Source organism: Aureobasidium subglaciale (assembly GCF_000721755.1).
Source record: "Aureobasidium subglaciale EXF-2481 unplaced genomic scaffold scaffold_5, whole genome shotgun sequence".
NCBI classification, from domain to species: domain Eukaryota; kingdom Fungi; phylum Ascomycota; class Dothideomycetes; order Dothideales; family Saccotheciaceae; genus Aureobasidium; species Aureobasidium subglaciale.
Window position 1 is genome coordinate 267,400 of NW_013566990.1, and position 18,313 is coordinate 285,712.

Genomic DNA, 18,313 nt, shown 5'->3' on the forward strand with positions numbered 1-18,313 from the left:
TGAAGAATCTCGCTTCCTGGTTGTTGAGTGGTTAGGACGGTGCGCAGATCCCAGGTTACGCAATGCAAGCGCCGATTTTGTGTCACCTTCGCTACCATGAGCAAGCATGAATTCGCTCCATTCATCAAGCCTACCCGGGGTGCTCGTTCGCGGACCGCCACCACGCTGGGCTAGTATTACACAAGGTCATGTACACTAAGGTTACAAGCATACCGTTCTTATTGATTTGAGTGGCTGCTCTCGAGGTACGACTCGCTCCCCCGTACAACATTACTTGCGAGCTACAGCAGGAGCGACTTTCGGGCTCGGGATCAATCGAGTCGCTCAGAAGATCCCGGCTTGGTGCAGCACGTAGCAAGTGCCGTGCGGCCATGCGAGGTGACTGGGTTTTGATGGGTAGAGTCGATAATGCAGCATAGGGCTTAAGAAGACCATCGATATCCCATTGACATCAGCCGACATCGAGTAGACTTGTTATATGAGGGGCATGTCTTCTCCCAGTTGGAATAATTTACTGCTTATCGTTCACAGTCAACGAAGAAGACATGTCGGAAGCTTACGAACTTCACAACCCCATCAGCGAGAAAGGATGTGACAAGGAACCCGGCCAGGGCATTAAATCTGGAACAGCTCGAGATGCAGCCGATATGATGCGCTTAGGAAAGAAGCAGGAGTTCAGGAGAAATTTCCATGCTTTCTCGATGCTCGGTCTATCCAGCGTTCTGTACGCTTGCATCCATATCACATTGTTTCGCGAAACAGTGCTAATGTCGCTTTCAGCATGGGCACCTGGCAGGCTCTGATAGGATCTGCTAGTTTCAGTTTGATCAATGGAGGTCTTGCCGGAACGATCTGGTCCTACATTGCAACTTGGATCTGTACCATCACAGTCACTTTGTCTCTTGCTGAGATGGCTAGTATGGCACCTACTTCGGGTGGTCAATATCACTGTAAGGCTTCCTCATAACTGTGTCTTGCTTCATACTAAGCCAAAGCTTGTCTTAGGGACGAGCGAATTCGCTCCTGCGAGGTATCAGAAAGCTCTGAGTTATTTTGTCGGATGGCTGTCTGCGCTCGGCTGGCAAGCATCGATTGCGCTTACGTCTTTTGCTGCTGGAAACGTTACCCTTGAACTTGCTTCCACCATACATCCTACGTATACGCCCGCTCTCTGGCACGGAACACTCATGACGATATTGATGGCAGTATTGGCTGTGTTGGTTAACACGCTGGGAGCAAAGCGTCTACCACTACTTGAAGCTGTCATTCTCTTCCTGCACATTTTTGGCTTCTTTGCTGTCTTAACCCCACTGTGGGTCATCGCTCCCAAGATCTCTGCGAAGGAAGCTTTTACTTCGTTTGCCAACACTGGCGGATGGAGCAGCATCGGGGCAGCCGTGGTCATAGGGCAGTTGACAGCTGTCGGATCTCTTGGAGGTTGGTAAGATCCTACTCGTATATATTCTTCTTACTAATACAGATTCAGGGTCGGATGCTCCAGCTCATCTCGCTGAGGAGGTTGCCAACGCAAGTTATGTGGTCCCTCGGGTCATGCTGGGTACAGTCCTACTGAATGGCGCGATGGGTCTCATCTCAATCATTACCTTCGTCCTTTGTATCACCGACTATGATACGATGGTTGCAAACAACATGTCGGTTTACCCATACATCTCGATCTTCCAGCATGCTGTCGGCTCTGATGTCGGTGCTACGCTGATGACGACGCTCTTCATTCTCCTCAACTTCTTCGCAGCTCTGAGCGTCGTCGCTGCTGGATCTCGTCAAATCTTCTCCTTCGCTCGCGACAAGGGAATGCCTGCATCTGACTGGTTCAGACAAGTAAGGAACATGTCCCAGATCTACTTGGTTGACTTTGCTGACGTTCAAAGATCGTAACCATCGGTACACCAATTCCCCTCAACGCCATCATCTTCTCCCTATCAATAACCGTAGTACTCGCACTTGTCAATCTCGGCTCGACGACAGCCTTCAACTCGATTGTCGGTCTGCTCGCTGGCTCTGGAGGTTTCTCATACTCCATCAGTATCGCATGTGTACTTTGGAGGAAGATTCGCGGACTGCCACTACCACAAGGTCGGTTCTCCCTCGGTGTACTCGGTATACCCATCAACGCGTTTGCTGTTTTATACATGATCCAGCAAGCTATCATCAGCTTCTTCCCCATGTTTGCGATCGTCACCGTCAAGACGATGAACTATGGCTGTGTGATGTTTGGTGGAGTAGCCATCATCTCGATCATGTACTACATTGTCAAGGGGAGACATGTGTACAAAGGTCCAGTCGTCGACGTTCGTCGAGATTAGAGACTTATCATTCATCCTTGTTCGGGGGCTTGTTACAAGGCGTGGCTGAGAACTTTGATGTTGCGAGGACGTCTCTCTAGATCTTGGCCGCACTGTCAAGAAGATTCTATGTTGGTTCTGCTCTCAATTTACCGAAAGACTTTATCCTGAAACCTGCCAAGATGCGCTAGGAGACGCTTGCATGGTGTCGCTAGAGAGTGACTTCTTCTCCTGTGGTATTTCGGCTTCTCTGTTACAAGCAGCCCGCCGGAGCACCTCTAAACTCGCCGGAATAACATTCTGCATTGCTCCAGTATTATCCTCCACATCTCCACGCTACGACCCCACGGGGTGCGGTCTAAGCCTCGCTAAACATCTATCCCAAACGCCAAGACATATCTAGAACTTCTAAGCACAATTCTGCTCAACAGCAATCGTGCTTCCTGTAGGAAACCGTTTCAAGCCCTAAAGTCCAGCAAGGTCGACAATGAAGTATTATCACCAAGCCCTACTCGCCTAGCTGAACAAGGCGTCCCTTGGTCACGTATGGGGAGCTCATTGACGGATAATCTATCGGTAAAAGCCTACACTTTGAATGCGGTAGAAGGTAGGCAAATGAGCGACAAGTTCAAAGGTAGGCTATAAGACCAAGGGCTGTCGACGTGGATTCTGGTCTTTTTGTTGTACACAAATCACTCTTCCCTATTCGCAATGAAGTTCGCTTCAGCTGTTCTTCTGGCACTCAGTGCTGTAACTACTGCACTTGCCGCTTCGTTTACCAATCCGTTGAGAGCAAAAGATGGCTCAGATCCATTCATCGTTTACTCTGGAGATGGCTACTACTATCTCTTGACCACTGAGTGGACCAACATTCAAGTCACAAGGTCGAAGACACTTGGTGGACTCAAGACTGGAGAGACCAAAGTCGTGTGGCAAGACAGCACTGCGTCGCGTTGCTGTAATGGTATGTGACATGAGGTGTGATACGCTCAGAGTGCCAGCATACTGATCGACGTATTCACAGTATGGGCTCCTGAAGTTCATTGGATCAACAACGCGTGGTATATATACTACAGTGCCTCGAACAAGGATGACCTTGGTACCCAACGCATCCACGTCCTCAAAGGTATTGAGTCACTTGTGCCTCGCATCACATAATCGGAGACTGACTGTGCTTGCAGGTGGATCTGCTATCTTTGGTACCTACACCTACGCTGGTCAGCTCTTCAACGAATGGAGTATCGATGGCACCGTTCTTCGCTTCTCCGACAAAAACTATTTTGTGTATTCCTGCCAACGAACCAACCTCCAATCTCTCTGTATCGCTCCCATGAACTCACCAACTTCCGTCGGGACCGCCAAAACGTTGTCACAACCTACTTTTGCTTGGGAGAAGATTGGCGAATTTCCTGTCAACGAAGGGCCTGCTGCGCTCTACCACGGTGGAAAGACATTCTTGACATACTCGGCAAGCTACTGCTGGACAAGCTCTTACCAACTCGGTCTTTTGACCTACAAGGGTAGTGGTGACCCTACTTCTTCTGCTAGCTGGACCAAGAGCGGTCCTGTCTTTAGTTCTGCCAATGGTAACTATGGCACTGGCCACAACGGGTATGTCTATGATAAGGAAGAAACAATCGACATGACTATGACTGACAATCCCTCAGCTTCTTCAACAGCCCCGATGGTAAGGAGGTCTGGAATGTTTATCACGCTACTGCAAACTCCGCCGGGGCTTGCGATGGTAATCGTTACACTGAAGCACAAAGAGTGGACTGGAACTCTGACGGTAGTCCCAACTTCGGCAAGGCAGTGAAGCTTGGTACATCACTCAACGGACCTTCTGGTGAGTAGATAAGTAGGAAGAGATCTGATGTATGTAGTTGTCATGAAGTTGTATACAGTGTTGAGAATTCGCATCACCGTGTTGATCTCTATGCCGTGTTTGTCCTGTATGTGCTTCTTGCTCCTCCAGGAAGAATCGATGATGATGAAACTGCCTCGGCTTCCGCGTGTATGATCAGCGTCTCTATTCTTTGAGATAATCACTCTGAGTCACCCTGCTCAGACTGCTTTATTAATCTCAACACATCCTTACTCCAAGTGCTAGGGGCGATGGAAATGTGATTCTTTCATATCGATGACAAGATCAGAAGCCTTGAACTAGTTCCCCTTTTGGTAGTCTCGTGCGACTTTACCTTGTGCCTGCTGTGCCACATCCTCTTGACGCCCACTCGGGTAACTGCATGGACCGAGAGCGCAGCATATATTGCAACGACTTCCCTTCGAACACAAAGATCATAGACAACACAACAAAGTCAATTTTTTCATCACCAAGCTGTACCACGCAAGACTGGCAACGAGAACAAACACGATTCTAAGAAGAGATACAGAGCTACAACCATAATTATGGCAGTAGCAAGGAGTGTGACCGGCCCCTTTGTCCTTTCTCGCGCAACTACTCCTGCCGACTTCGACGCCATCGTTGCTCTCGAATTCAAGACCTTTACCGACACCTTCATCCGAGAAATCTTCATGGGACCCGACACCCCGTCCGGCCATGCAAACCTCTCCTCTATGTACCAGAAGACGCTTCTCCAGAACCCCGCCGATGTGTGGATAAAGGTTGAGGAAAAAACGACTGGGAAGGTGGTCGGAGCCAGCAATTGGAGGGTGCACATGGGTAGTGTACCCATACATGAAGAAGACCTGGGATGGGAGTGGTTGGGTGATGATGAGGAGAAATTGGAAAAGGTCAGAGGTGTTATTGAGGCAATCATGCAGACGAGGAAGAAGTTATTTACTGAGCCTTATTGTCGTGAGTGCACTTCTGCTATCCCCGGCCTTTCTCATTCATGGTTCGCCGGCGGCATCGATTACTGATTGTAAGTATACAGAGTTGCATATCTGCTTCACAGATCCGGACTACCAGCGCAGAGGCATCGGATCTATGATGCTTCGATGGGGTTGCGATCTTGCCGACCAACTGTTCTTACCTTCTTGGGTCGAAGCTTCTCCAACGGGTAAATTTCTATACCGCAAGTTTGGCTACAAAGACGTTGACGTACATAAGAGTGGGGAGATAGATGGTAGCACGATGAAGAGAGTCGCAAGGGCATCGTCTATGGAAGGAGGACAATGATAAACAGCAGATTATACCCTGTCATACTCTAAGAGGTACCCTGACTTTAGCGGCGTCGTCGTGCTCCCGTGATCGTCTGCACTGGTTTGACAGCCTGTGGAAAGGCACAACACTTTTCTGTTCTTAAAAGCCAGCTCCCGGAGAATCAACATGATGCCACTCTTTCAGCGCGCAATCGGATATCAGAAATATTGCACCAAGTCAGCAAAGTATCTACGACGACGTTCATCTGGGATGTAACATACCTTAGGTCTCAGATCAGAGCCCGCGTGGATGGTGTTCTGATGGCCTTGGTGCAGGGACAGTGGTAGTCGTCTAGACATCGATGAGCAATGAACTAATGCACAAAGAAGTTGTATGTCCAGCTATGCCTACCTGGGAGGTAGTTGCCATAAACGCGCGGAGACTGGCCGTCATGCGAAGTGATGAGGTGACCAAGGCGGTCAGGTTGGCACGCGTCTGAGCAGCAGCGAGGTCCAGAGATTGACGGTCATATCCCGACGTATTATCGGTAGTCACGATAGTAGGGGGATCCATCGCTGCGATACGGAGAGCGCGTTTGAAAAGGGGGTGTTCGTGTTAAGAGGAAGCTGGTCATCATTATAAGAATGCGTCTTGCGGTCACTGTCACCAAAAGCCATTCTTCACTCGATGGTGAGTGATCGTGTCTGGAGCATCTGTAGTCGTGCCCCTGACGAGTGAAGATCAGTGACAAGAAGGCACGAGAAAGAATTGACTCGCTCCGAATCTTGCTCATTGAGATTTCGAATCGTGCTGACGATGTGGTTCTTACTCTACCTGGTTGTCTGGTAGAGACTCGATGAGTCCCTACCGAAATTTGACGACATTCTCTGGATGCAGAAATCTTGGAGACATTACTTCGCTAGGCTTTTTAAAGCCTCAACACTGATAGCTCTCATGATATCCTGCTGCTATGACCCGTTTATTACATAATGAAGCACAATGAAGCCGTGGAGGCTTACAATGATCTCATACTAGCAGATTCCAGGAGAAGCGTAACAAACAGTGGCTCTAAAGTTGGCAAGCTGTTCATGATCAAGGGCCCTTTGTAGTCCAACACTTATGTATGCGATAGCTTTATGGCGGGACGAGGAGACATCTACTGTCTGCTGAAACCGCACCCGAATTGCCTATGGCGCTTTTGCGGGTATGGCACGAGATTAAGAGCCGATGTGAACTGTACTGTTCTACATGAAAGGGACATTGGCGAGAGACGTGAATGAAGAAAGGCATAATACCCTGCCGCGGAGTCATGACGGAAGATGGCGTTCACCCCAACGGTGCTGCGCCAGAACTTCGTTCCAAGGTTAATTCGGTGGAGAAGTCGTTGTTGGTAACAAAGCTAATCTCGTCGATGCTGCTTCAGTGACCACGATTTGATCAATAACGAAGAGATGCGGTGACGCGTCGACGTATCAAGAATTGAGCGGAGCAAACCTGCGTACGTGATCTTCGCATAGCGCATGACTACCTTGAGGGCTCACGAGCAAGTACTCCACAACTGTCCTGATCAGCGGTCATCTTAGATTTGTGCTACAGTTCGCCCGACACATTAGCAAAAGCCTTTGATGACGCCCAAGAAATCAGTCGTCATGAAGGCAATCTCATTGTGTATAAAGGCTGAACCAGCACAGTGCTATCTAGCTCAGATTGTAGCTAACGAAGACCGGCATGCTCGTCTCAAAGCTGCTGTTCGCCTTAGCGGTAGGCGTACACCCTGCATTATCTGCTTCTGAGTCTTTCTACTCCAGCGCGCCTTTCGACATCGGCAACGGCGACAGCTTTGGTATACCCGGCAACGCGACCTTTGACTATGTGGTCGTCGGCGGTGGTGCGGCTGGCCTTGCTGTTGCTATGCGTCTAGCTGAAGACAATACGCATACGGTAGCCGTAGTCGAAGCTGGGGGGTTCTACCAGATTGAGGCTGGCAACAAGAGCGTGACGCCCGCTTATAATCCTCAGTTCGCCAACATACAACAACCGAATGCCGATCCCTTAGTTGACTGGGGATATGTCACTACTCCACAGCCGGGAGCAAACAACCGAACATTACATTACGCCCGGGGAAAGACGTTGGGCGGTTCCTCGGCTCTCAATGCCAATGTGTATAATCGAGGGACTGTCGCCTCTTATCAAGAATGGGCTAATCTCGTTGGTGACGATTCCTATACTTTTGAGCAATGGCTTCCCTTCTTTGCTAAAGGAGTGAACTACACCGTTCCAAATGAGATCAGAGCAGCCAATGCTACGGTACCTACCCCTGAAGGGGCCAATGTGGCTGAGTTCAGCTCTTCTGGAGGACCACTGCATGTTTCCCACAGCAACTTTGCTCTACCATTTTCGTCTTGGGCACAGCGCGCCTTCCAATGTCTCGGATTTGCCAACATCAGCAGCTTCAGTGGCGGCCAGCTCTTGGGATCTCAGTATGTTCCACAAGCATTACGACCAGTTTCCAACGAACGCGAGTCATCGTCGACATCTTACCTTCAGACAGCCTTGGACAGCAACCGGACGAATCTCAGAGTATATACGCATACTCTAGCTCTGCAAGTCCTGTTGAGCAATATGACCGCAACAGGTGTGCTTGTGCGGAGTGGGAGACTTGACTATGTCCTAAGTGCTCGTAAGGAGGTTATACTCTCAGCAGGCGCATTCCAGTCACCTCAACTGCTCATGGTATCCGGCATTGGACCTGCGGCTCAATTGCAAGAGCATGGCATCCCTGTACTCATCGATCGTCCAGGAGTAGGCCAGAATATGTGGGATCATATAGATTTGGAAGTGACGTACCAGGTGGACGTCGTAGGCTTCAACACACTGAAGAATCAGACATACAATCAAGAGCAACTCGACGGGTTTCACGCTATACCAGCCGTTTCCATGTATGGCTCCTATGGTGCTGATTACATCGGCTGGGAGAAGCTACCTTCCGACTATCGGGCCAATCTGACTTCAATAGCACGCGAACAGCTCGCCGTGTTTCCTTCAGATTGGCCAGAGATTGAGTATGAGGTTGCATCCATCTACACCACGTCAGATACGCAGGACTTCAGCGGCTACGGGACTTTTGTTGTGATTCCCGTTAGTCCACTGTCTCGCGGCACGGTGTCATTACAGTCTGCCTCTATGCTGGATCCTCCTATCATAGATCCTCAGTGGCTAACCTCAGATACCGACATGGAACTCGCTATACAAGCTTTAAGGCGCGCCAGAGAGATAATGGCTTCGCCTGCTCTGGCTCCAATCAGACTCGGCAGCGAGATTGCACCCGGGGATGACATAGAGACAGATGCGCAGCTTGAAGAGTACATCCGAAACACGTTCTTCATGAACTGGCACGCTTCATGTACGTGTAGAATGGGCCGCGTCAACGACACAATGGCCGTCGTGGATTCAAAGGCTCGAGTGATCGGAGTGAATGGTTTGAGAGTGGTGGACGCTTCTGCGTTCGCACTGTTGCCGCCTGGTCATCCCATCAGTACTGTGTATGGCCTTGCTGAAAAAATTAGCGCAGATATCATCGCGAGTCGCTAAGACTGTGGAGCGAAAAGAAGATAACACAACACAATCGAATAAGCATAGTTTTGAAGACGTTCCGCCCAGCAAACCACCGCGCAGTTAGTACTTGAGCAGTTGGAAGATCTGTAATCCTGAATCTGAGCACAAGTGAATGAAGAAGCTGTGGCGCTCAGATTCGAAATGTCCAAGAGCGAGCTCAGTCCTGAAAAATGATGTCGCTTTCAACAAGTCGGAAAGACCGCGGCGTCATATCGCAAGGATCGCGGGGTCTGCTGAACGATCGGGAGATGGTCTGGAGACGTCTTGATGCCTTGGATAGTAAGCCACACGGTATCTACAAGTGAGAGAAGCCGTTGGAGAAGAAGCCATATTGCAAGTCTTAGGTTGTCCGGTAATACAAAGAGATAGACTCGTTGCCGACAAGGGGAAGGGAGCAGAGCGAAGCAAAGGCCGGAGAAGCGAAATCAGGCTGAACAAAAGGCGAGCTCTGTGACGTCAGAAGAAGCTCCACTGGACAACATCATCGGCGGGCTGTTCAAGCTACATCTACCACGACCTCTGCTCTTTTTCTTCCTGTCAACAAACATCTCACTCGAACAAATCACCTTCTTCACCTTTTTCCAACCCCACAGTAAGCTCTGCTCGCAATCTTGCAGTCACAAGAGAAGACACTAACAATCACCTCAGCACTCCAAACACCTTCAGTACGCCGACCCCACCATCCTCAACGCATCTCACCACACGCGTTTCTAACAACTTCACAGCAATGTCTGCACCCAACGCCGGCCGCCAGTCTCCCGAGCCCGAGAACCAGAGCTCCAAGCAGCAGTCCGCCCCTACCTCAGGCAACCCCAATCAGCAGGGTGCTGAGCCTTCCGAGGGCTCCAAGGCCGCCTCTGACAACCAGAAGGCCAACCTCGAGAGCAACCCCACCGGTCCCCTCGACCAGGCTGCCAAGGACAAGACCTCCAAGTCGTCCTAGATACCCCTTTTCACGATTGATCCCGCATGATGCGCACAAACATCATGGCTGAGGAATGTTTATGACATGATTATTCTCACTTAAATACCTTTGATGTCTACCAAAATCAATTCGCGTCAAACAAGTCACCACATGCACTCGCCTTTCACATTGATCTCATCGCGTGACCTGCGACTCAACGTTGACACATAGCGTTGAGAGACCAAGTCTTTCACAGCCCGGCTTACCCTGTCCCCACCGTGTTGAGCACACATATCCGCTCTGTATGACCTGTTGCCGGTGCCACGAAGGCTCTGCTCGATCCATAGCTTCATTTCTCGCGACCGTGGTTGATGCTCGTTATTCGTACCAGCAAATCCCGATTCTTCATCTCAACTCTTCATCCTTACTATGATTCGTCTCTCCGACTGCAGTGTCATCCAAGAGACTGTCAAAGCTATCGAACAGATCCGCCATCGCTTGTTCGTCTGTGGTAAGCATCTCATGCTCGCCTCGGTCGATACTCTTCTGTGTTATGTCTTCAGCATTGTCTGCCTCAAGGCCTTCTTCGAGTCCTTCGACTGCGTCAAACCCAAAGCGCTGTAAGAGTCGAACCGCGCCCGTGAGACGTGAGATTTTCTTGGCCACTGATACTTGTCCCATCGGTACGCCGGCACTGATAAGTTCTCCTTTGGCCCAGATCTTGCAGACATATCGTCCTTCTAGCAAGGGTTGATTTGCAACCTCAGTCCTGATCGAGCTCAGGTGCAATTTTTGGAGCAGGAATTGAAGTGTTCGAGATGACGTGACAACATTCAGACCTTGTAGTCGGTCTTTTGTGGCTTCTGGTGTGAGTGGTCTTTTGACACCACGTTCATTGACCTGGTCATCGTACGATTCGATTACGGCTTCGAGAGCTTCGATGTATGTGCGTCCGATAGCCATAGCTCGAACATTCCACTCAGGTACTTCCATTGTGATCCGGAAGCGATGGACACTCTTGGCACGCGCTACGGCACTGAAGCGCGGATACAAGCCATATCGAGCAGCCTGCTCATATATCTGCACATCGTGTCAGCTGTGGTGCATCCACTGTGAAACGTATCAGCGACGACAAACATCAATGATCTTCCTCGATACTATAACGTTCTCGTAGAGCTTATCAAGAGCACCGGCTTTGTACAGCTCAGACACGATCGCGGGACCAACGTTTTCGAACGCCTCTTCCTGATGGTACATTTAGAATCCGCGTGGAAGGCAGGGCGATCAGGCATATGTCTGGACTTACTTTAGTATGGCCAAAGGCGTATACTATGCGAGTACCCAACAAGGGTGTTATAGGATATCGATTAGAACAACAATAAAAGTCTCTCTCAGCATGTGAAGGTCCATGTTTTCTCCTAATGTATCGAGTCTCAAACTTCCCACGCCAATAACGATTCACAGACTTCAGCACCGTGTCAGAACCGCCCAGATTGTTCTCGCCCAATAGCGGTACCCACTTCTTCCAGTAGGAGTCTGGTGGTCGGAAAAGTTTCGACGACCAATCCTTGATATCAAGATCGGGCGAATAGGGTCTTGTATCGAGTGCTGCAGACGCAATTTCCTCATTTTCGGAGACATCGCGGATGGGAACAGAACGGTCTGGTGCTTTCAAGTCTCCCTCCGTAAAACCATCTTCCGTGGTTTGTGCTTTGAGGTCAATCCGACGAATATCGGATTCGGGGTGCACAAGTGAGGATTTGCGTCGAGGGGCACCCGTCGTTGTTGCGTGTGTTGGCCACAACGCGATGTGATTTGCCCGAGGCCCATTGAGCTCAGCTGCTATTCGTAATCTTATACCTAGCAGTGTATGTGTCATAGTCGTCATGAACTGTTATTGTGAGGTAGACCCATCGCAAGGCATAGAAACGTGAATATCGATGCCAAGATTGGTGATTCGTTCGCTCACACGCTCGAGTCAGCAAGCCTGTTCATGACTCGACGCGTACTTCCTTTCCATCATCATCCGCCTTCTATAGGATGCATTATAAGAATGAGCTGACTACTGTTTACACTCACTCGTAACCGATTAACAATCCCGAGATAGCAATCATTCATTCGGACAAGGGTCTCCGACAAGGTTCCGTGGTTACACTCATGCTGGGTCGTATCGTCAGAAAAGTCCAAGCATTTCTGACGCCACAACTTTGCGTCAACACGCTCTCGGAGTCGACAGGCCAAAATTTAATCACTATCTATCTGTGTTCCTTAAAAAGACTGTCGGAATGGACGCCATCACACCAGCAATCCTACTGTTGAACCTGCCGAGCTCAGCCCTGGGAGGTATAGATCTGCTGTCGTTCACAACCACGCCAAAATTCCAAGGCATCAAAAACATACCTTCTGGACTGCATTTTATCTTTGTTGGTTCCACCAGCACACTTTCTGTTCGCCACGGTGTCTGGATAAAGGTTAATTCGCCTTCTGCTTCTGCACCTCCAGACTTTTTCATTCGAAAATGGGACTCGAGCAGCGAAGAGCTGTTACCGGAAACAGACGTCACCACACTACTACAACAGCGAGCCAATCTCGGACGGATATGGAGGGATAATTTGACACCGTACCGGCAAAGCGCGTCACAGGAGTCTGTGGCGACGGAAGACTCGAATCGCTGGGTGCAATTGACAGACTGCATTACTGAGTCGCTCCTTACACGCATATTGGACTCGGATGCCGAGACTTGGACACTCACGTCATCCAGCAGTGCAAAGCAAGACTTTGATGACATTCCAGGACTTACTGCCTCTGATCTTACTGGTAACGAGCGTGAATTGCGTGTTCTACCCGTAGATCTGAAACAAACATGGCGAGAAGGAGCAACCGGACGCGAACGCACAGAAGCTGCACAAGATCGCTCATGGGCGCTCGCAGATCTCATGACCCGTTTCTGTAATGATGATATCAATCAAATCATTGGAGAGCTACAGTTTTGTTTCGCCATGGTATTGACCCTAAACAATTATTCATGCTTGGAGCAATGGCGCAGGATACTCGACCTCATACTTACCTGCGTCAGTGCAGTCACCACACACCCATCCTTCTTCGTCCGCGCACTCGCAACGATAAAACTGCAACTGCAACACGGTCAAGATGTCGAAACTGGACTTTTCGACCTCACAGACGACGGAGCAACATTCCTGAAATCACTACTCCTACGCTTCAAAAAAGCCATCGACCGCTTACCAGGAAACGCGCATGCAGATGTCATAGACGAACTTGACGACCTGCTAGCCTACACCCAAGAGACACTAGGTTGGCAAATCCAACAAGGCTCTTTTGCACGAACGGGAATGCTCAGTCTTGAAGACGGAGAGGAAGTCGAAATGGACAATACAGCTTTTGATGAAGATGACGAGGCTGGAGAGTATGCGCCTACGATTGTAGAGTTGTCTGCTGAGCAGATGGAGTTGTTGGGTATTGAATCTGTGCAGCAAGTCATGAATGGCAATAAGACGCCTAATTTGCGCGACCGATTGCAAAAGGATCAGGTTGAGGCTGGGCGAGATGGGTATCAGTATGAGGTCCAGAGTGATGAGGAGTCGGAAAAAGAAGTCATGGCTTATGATGATGACGATGAAGAGGAAGAGTTGGACCTTGAAGACATGGACGCTCGATACTGAGCCAGTCGAAGGACAACCAGTTGTGGAATGACCCTTGAATATGCCAGATACGAGAGAAGGCATGGAGATTGGCTAGAAAAGGTCCGCCTGATTTCGACACATGCACAACACCAAGGTCTACTCATCAGCGCGACTGCCATTTGTACGACTATGTATCTAGACTACAGGTGCTGCGAAGATCCAACTCTTTGCAGTATCTCGCACGATCGGAGGGTTGGGTATTCGACCCGCCTCCTTGAAAGAAATCCTCCTTTGTTCTTCATTGCAACCTCATTTTCAATCCGCTCCTCCTTCGATGTACAAGAAAACGTTAGAATTTCGTTAAACGCCACCAAACTCCATATGCTAATTGAGCTGCAACATATCCATTGTCGTATCGGGTAAGCCTTAGTAGGCACCAACATCACCACCGACGCGGGTAAGCACCTCGAAGACCCTGGGCTGCAGCTTGTATTGGATCAAACCAGCAAAAACCATGGTGTCCTTGGCCACTTGCAGAATGTCATCAGCCACCTTCTCGCGACCGCGCTCTTCGAAACCAGAGTGCGAGGAGCGGAGGTAATCACGCTGTTGACCGCAGCAGGTGATAGTCCAGATGAGGAGGTTACCAATGTTGCGAGCGACAGGAGGAGGCAGGTTGCTGAAGGCGTTGGCCGAGGCGCGAATGAGACTCATGTTGCCGCCTGCGGAGATTGGAAGGCAGTTCAGGCTGTTAAGGGCGTCGAGGGCGAGGGCCCAGCGACCCTCAGCAACGAGAGACTTTGCTTCAGCCATACCGAGCAGAAGTGTACAGGACTCGCGGTTGACTTGCTTAATCTTTGCTGCATGGAGCTGGTTGCTCTCGTACAACGCGCGCATGTTACGAGTCAGTGTGTAAGGGTCTTCAACAGCTGTCAGACTGAGAGACGCAGAGGTCTGCATGGCGTTGGGGTCGCGAGGCTTGAGAGGTGTGAGACGGAGGGGCGCATCACCCAACTCGACACTGATTGCTTCTGACAAAGCCTTGTTGCAGATAGTGATGACGTTATCATACTCTTCGGCGAGGTGGTAGAGTAGAACAGCATCAGTGACGCGACCGTTGTCATCAGCAATCTGCGCAGCACTGATAGTGATGTAACGCAAGAATGCTTTCTCGTCGGCAATGCGGATGATTTTCAGGCGTTGCTCGATGGAACCGGGAATGCGCTGACCATCGGAGCGAATGTCGCCAAGCAGTTGAGCGAATTCGCGAGTCTCAAGCACAAGCTCGCGAAGTCCATCATGGCAGAGCGCAACCTGGCGCTGGCCAATTTCACCACCAAGATCGCCATTGAGGCAGATGAGAGCAATGTAGTCGGCAGCAGTGGTGGGCGACTGGGCACGGAAATCCTTGGTGTAGTAACCGACGAGATGTGCGAAGCTGATCTGAGGACGTTGACTCGTAGTGTAAGACAGAAGGTCTTCCGAGTTGCTGTAGTCGTTCACGCGTAAGAGACCGTAGTAGTTGAGCGCGATTGCAAAGTGCACAGCGCTGAGGTAGTTGTTGGGGTAGAGCCAGGCGATGGCACTCTCAAACTGACCAGCCAGGATTTGGAGGAAGAAGTAAGTTCCATATCCTGCAGCACCTTCAGCACCTTGAACGAAATGTCTCTGTCCAACCTCGTGGATGACGTTTCTGACATCCTCGAGACCAAAGACCTCGGAAGCGGTCTCTTCGACACGGTTGACCTCACGAGCAAGAGCAAATTGAAGCCACACCCAGTCCTCCATGTTTTGGTTGATGCCATCCAGAGTACGTCTTCCGAGCTCGCAGCGACCAATGATTTTGAAGCAAGCCATGCGGTAGGGGTCGACGCTGTTCTCGGGAGCAAACTGTGCGCGTTGAGAGTATGTGTTGTTGATTCTGGTTTGGAGCTCTTGAGGAAGGCGACGGTCGACGCTGCGAGCGTATGCGGCGAGGAAAAGAGGGAAGTTGCGATCGCAAGCCTTGATTGCACGTTCGTTCTCCACAACATAATCGGCAGCTTCGTTGACGAGACCAGCGCGAAGGAGGTAGAAGATGAGGACCCAAGGATAGTCGTCGTTGATCGTCTGCAGCTCGCTGGTATCAGGGCCGAGCTCCTTACGAGCGGCACGCAGACGGACGTAGGCGCGAACTTTGTTGATGACAGAAGGGACACCTCCCAGAGCAGCTTCCTTTGCGTTCTTGGTAATGGCTGTTTCGAGTTGAGCGAGGAACTGTTTCTCGAGGAAGCGTCTTGAGCCGTCGATGATTCGCTTGCGGAGGTCAAAGTTCTTGCGTGAATTAGGCGCTTCGTCAAGGTAGTCCTGGGCGAAGTGGCGCTCCTTGATGGCACGGGGATCGGACGAGGTCTGGTAGTCGGGACTCTCACCAACAATGTCAGCAAGAGCCTTGTAAGCATCGATGAGCTTGGTCGTGTCTTCGACCGAAGGCTGAGACTCGATATCGGCAAAGTTGTGCAGCAGAGGGTACAGGCGACCCTCGATGCGGGAGATGTTGAGCTCCTTGACCTTGTTGGAGTACTTGTCCTGCTTGTCTCTGAGCATGCGGTTCTCGGTGACGTTCTGCAGGCCGGCAGGAGTCTTCTCAGCCACGTCGGTGAACTGGCTGACTCTAGCCGTCTGTCTACCTGTAGCTCCAAGCACAGACTTTGATCCCATTCTCGAAGCACCGGCCGAAGCACCGAAAGGAGCTCTGCGGCTGGAACGTCCAAAAGCGCCGCGTGCACCGTCAGTGGTCGTGCCCTCGAAGCTGGCCTCTTCCTTGTCGGTCTTTTTCGTGATGCCAAAGTGCTCGTAGATATCCTTGCGCTTCTGCTCCCAGTTACATTGCAGGTTGTCCTCGATGAAACGGTCGAAATCGCGCTTGGAGTCCTCCATGAATTCATCGAACAGGTCCTTCTTCTCTTTCTGGTAGAGGCTCTCGACGTACGTGTCGAGGTCGCCATACAGGGGATCGTTTGCGGGAAGGGGAGCGGGAGCGGGAGCCTTTGCGGCAGAGCTGTTGGTGAAGAGGTTGAGATCGCGTAGGGCGGCGCCTGTGTTGACACCAGATGCGGCAAGCAGGTAGTGGGCCTTACTGTCCGGTGTGTACTGTTGTCCCAGACCGCGCACCTTCTTCTGGATGTCGCCCAAGCCCAACTGCAGTGTAGGCAACTCTCCAAAGGCGCCCATGCGTGAGCTGGCGCCGGCCTCGGCTCCCTGTCTCTTGATGTTGCGCTCGATCAGGTTGTCAAAGTAGACGGGTCGGGCGTTGTGCTCTGGCTGCCCGGTGGGTGCGGTGCTTGCGCCTAGTCCTGCCATCTTGTCAGTCTCTTCCATCAACAGTCGAGGGCCACCGTGTATTACCCTGGTTATTGCTGCCAAAGGTCGATTGCTGAGCAGTGGACGAAGGCTGAACATTGTTGTTTCCAAACAGACCACCTCCAGATGAGGCTGAGGTCAAGCCTGCTCCTCCAAAGAGAGTTCCGCTGGTGGTAGTGGGTTGTTGCGTAGTATTTGAGGCTCCTCCGAAGAGACTGCTGCCAGTGTTTGAGGCTTGCGCGGTTGCATTAGAAGTTCCGCCGAAGAGACCACCTCCAGTGCTCGCGGGCTGTTGGGCCCCATTGCTGGCAGCGCCTGTGGCCGATGTGTTTCCAAAGAGGGAGAGCTTGGGCTTGGGTGCTCCTGCTGGCGGGACAGCGAAAGAACTTCCAGAAAGACCTCCAGTGTTGCCAGCTGCTTGCGCGCTACCGAATGGGGACGGTGTAGTCGATTGATTCGTCGCGGGGGTAGATCCTAGACCGCCGAACATGCTAGTACCAGCAGGCTTATTGGTGCTACCAGTATTTGCAAAGAGCGACATGTCTGCTGTCTTTGGCGAGCTTGGTGATGGACTGGGTGCTTCAAGCAGAGTCGCGATATCTTCATCCAACGCGAAGCTGACCCGTTTGGTCTTAGGGACGGGTGCTCCCGCGCTCTCGCTGTTTTCCATGACTCGCGTACCGATGTCCAGCCACTTGCTATAATCGACATCAGCTCTTGCTTCTTCCCTCACACCTTGTCAATTGCAGTTACCCTTTTCTTGTTCACGTGTTCCCCTTGCGTTCTGGAGCCACAAAGTTGAGAAGAAAGACTTTTGGCTCTTGCAAAAGCCGCCGCGAGCGGTCTGCGCTCAATTTGTCTCGGCATATCGTAGATTCTCGACGAGAGAGCTCCACGGCTCACCAAAATATACAGCAAATCGTGTATCTGGACAGTCACTAAGTTTTCTCTTTGCAGCAATACGCTGGAGCCCATTGTATCAAGAAGAGCACTTGAGTTAGTATGCGTTGTTCGTGCTATCTTTTTCGCCTCCCACAATAGTATGCTCTTGCATGTCTCATGTGCTTGAGACCTGCTCAGGAAGTGGAACAGTCTCGTTCTTCCTTTGCGTCATCTGCTACATCGCTGAACAGTACAATGTCATTCCAAGCACTGCTTGTATTATGGAGGGAACTGTAAGAGAAGCTCAATTGCCATTCCTTGAGCTTTCTTTGTTCGATTACCATGGCATTGTATAGTCATCGATAACATCGTGTTGGAGCTAAGATCATAGTCGAGTCTTGCACAAACTTTTTGTCGCACTCCCGGTCTTATCATCTCGTGTGTTGGCTTTCCAGTGCGTCTTTCCTATTTCTACTTCTGTCAACAACCTTTCCTTCTGCCTCCCACTACGCTTTTTCGT

General features: G+C 50.7%; 7 protein-coding genes across 7 annotated transcripts; 5 read left to right on the plus strand and 2 right to left on the minus strand.

Annotated features, from left to right (window-relative positions):
• Positions 1-781: 781 nt before the first annotated feature.
• AUEXF2481DRAFT_63784 (uncharacterized protein) lies at positions 782-2,324 on the plus strand (the record flags this gene model as incomplete). The annotated part of the gene is made up of 4 exons (XM_013490523.1): positions 782-950; positions 1,006-1,437; positions 1,487-1,839; positions 1,890-2,324. 4 exons carry the CDS (start codon positions 782-784, stop codon positions 2,322-2,324), a joined length of 1,389 nt encoding a protein of 462 aa, XP_013345977.1.
• Positions 2,325-3,014: 690 nt separating this feature from the next.
• On the plus strand, positions 3,015-4,157 carry AUEXF2481DRAFT_63761 (glycoside hydrolase family 43 protein; the record flags this gene model as incomplete). The annotated part of the gene is made up of 4 exons (XM_013490517.1): positions 3,015-3,267; positions 3,328-3,429; positions 3,485-3,914; positions 3,971-4,157. 4 exons carry the CDS (start codon positions 3,015-3,017, stop codon positions 4,155-4,157), a joined length of 972 nt encoding a protein of 323 aa, XP_013345971.1.
• A 429-nt stretch (positions 4,158-4,586) lies between these two features.
• On the plus strand, positions 4,587-5,575 carry AUEXF2481DRAFT_585551 (uncharacterized protein). The gene is made up of 2 exons (XM_013490569.1): positions 4,587-5,121; positions 5,201-5,575. Exons 1-2 carry the CDS (start codon positions 4,713-4,715, stop codon positions 5,443-5,445), a joined length of 654 nt encoding a protein of 217 aa, XP_013346023.1. The 5' UTR covers positions 4,587-4,712; the 3' UTR covers positions 5,446-5,575.
• A 1,400-nt stretch (positions 5,576-6,975) lies between these two features.
• AUEXF2481DRAFT_37791 (GMC oxidoreductase) lies at positions 6,976-9,405 on the plus strand. Its single transcript, XM_013490412.1, has one exon. The coding sequence runs from the start codon at positions 7,138-7,140 to the stop codon at positions 8,998-9,000; it is 1,863 nt and encodes a 620-aa protein (XP_013345866.1). The 5' UTR covers positions 6,976-7,137; the 3' UTR covers positions 9,001-9,405.
• Positions 9,406-10,333: 928 nt separating this feature from the next.
• On the minus strand, positions 10,334-11,807 carry AUEXF2481DRAFT_27524 (uncharacterized protein; the record flags this gene model as incomplete). Its single annotated transcript, XM_013490311.1, has 3 exons — positions 10,334-11,008; positions 11,066-11,173; positions 11,235-11,807. 3 exons carry the CDS (start codon positions 11,805-11,807, stop codon positions 10,334-10,336), a joined length of 1,356 nt encoding a protein of 451 aa, XP_013345765.1.
• A 406-nt stretch (positions 11,808-12,213) lies between these two features.
• On the plus strand, positions 12,214-13,608 carry AUEXF2481DRAFT_3094 (uncharacterized protein; the record flags this gene model as incomplete). The annotated part of the gene is made up of 1 exon (XM_013490201.1): positions 12,214-13,608. The coding sequence occupies one exon, from the start codon at positions 12,214-12,216 to the stop codon at positions 13,606-13,608; it is 1,395 nt and encodes a 464-aa protein (XP_013345655.1).
• A 193-nt stretch (positions 13,609-13,801) lies between these two features.
• AUEXF2481DRAFT_585447 (uncharacterized protein) lies at positions 13,802-17,527 on the minus strand. The gene is made up of 2 exons (XM_013490570.1): positions 16,957-17,527; positions 13,802-16,898 (listed from the first exon to the last, which is right to left on the minus strand). The coding sequence occupies exons 1-2, from the start codon at positions 17,450-17,452 to the stop codon at positions 13,996-13,998; spliced, it is 3,399 nt and encodes a 1,132-aa protein (XP_013346024.1). The 5' UTR covers positions 17,453-17,527; the 3' UTR covers positions 13,802-13,995.
• Between the last annotated feature and the right edge of the window lie 786 nt (positions 17,528-18,313).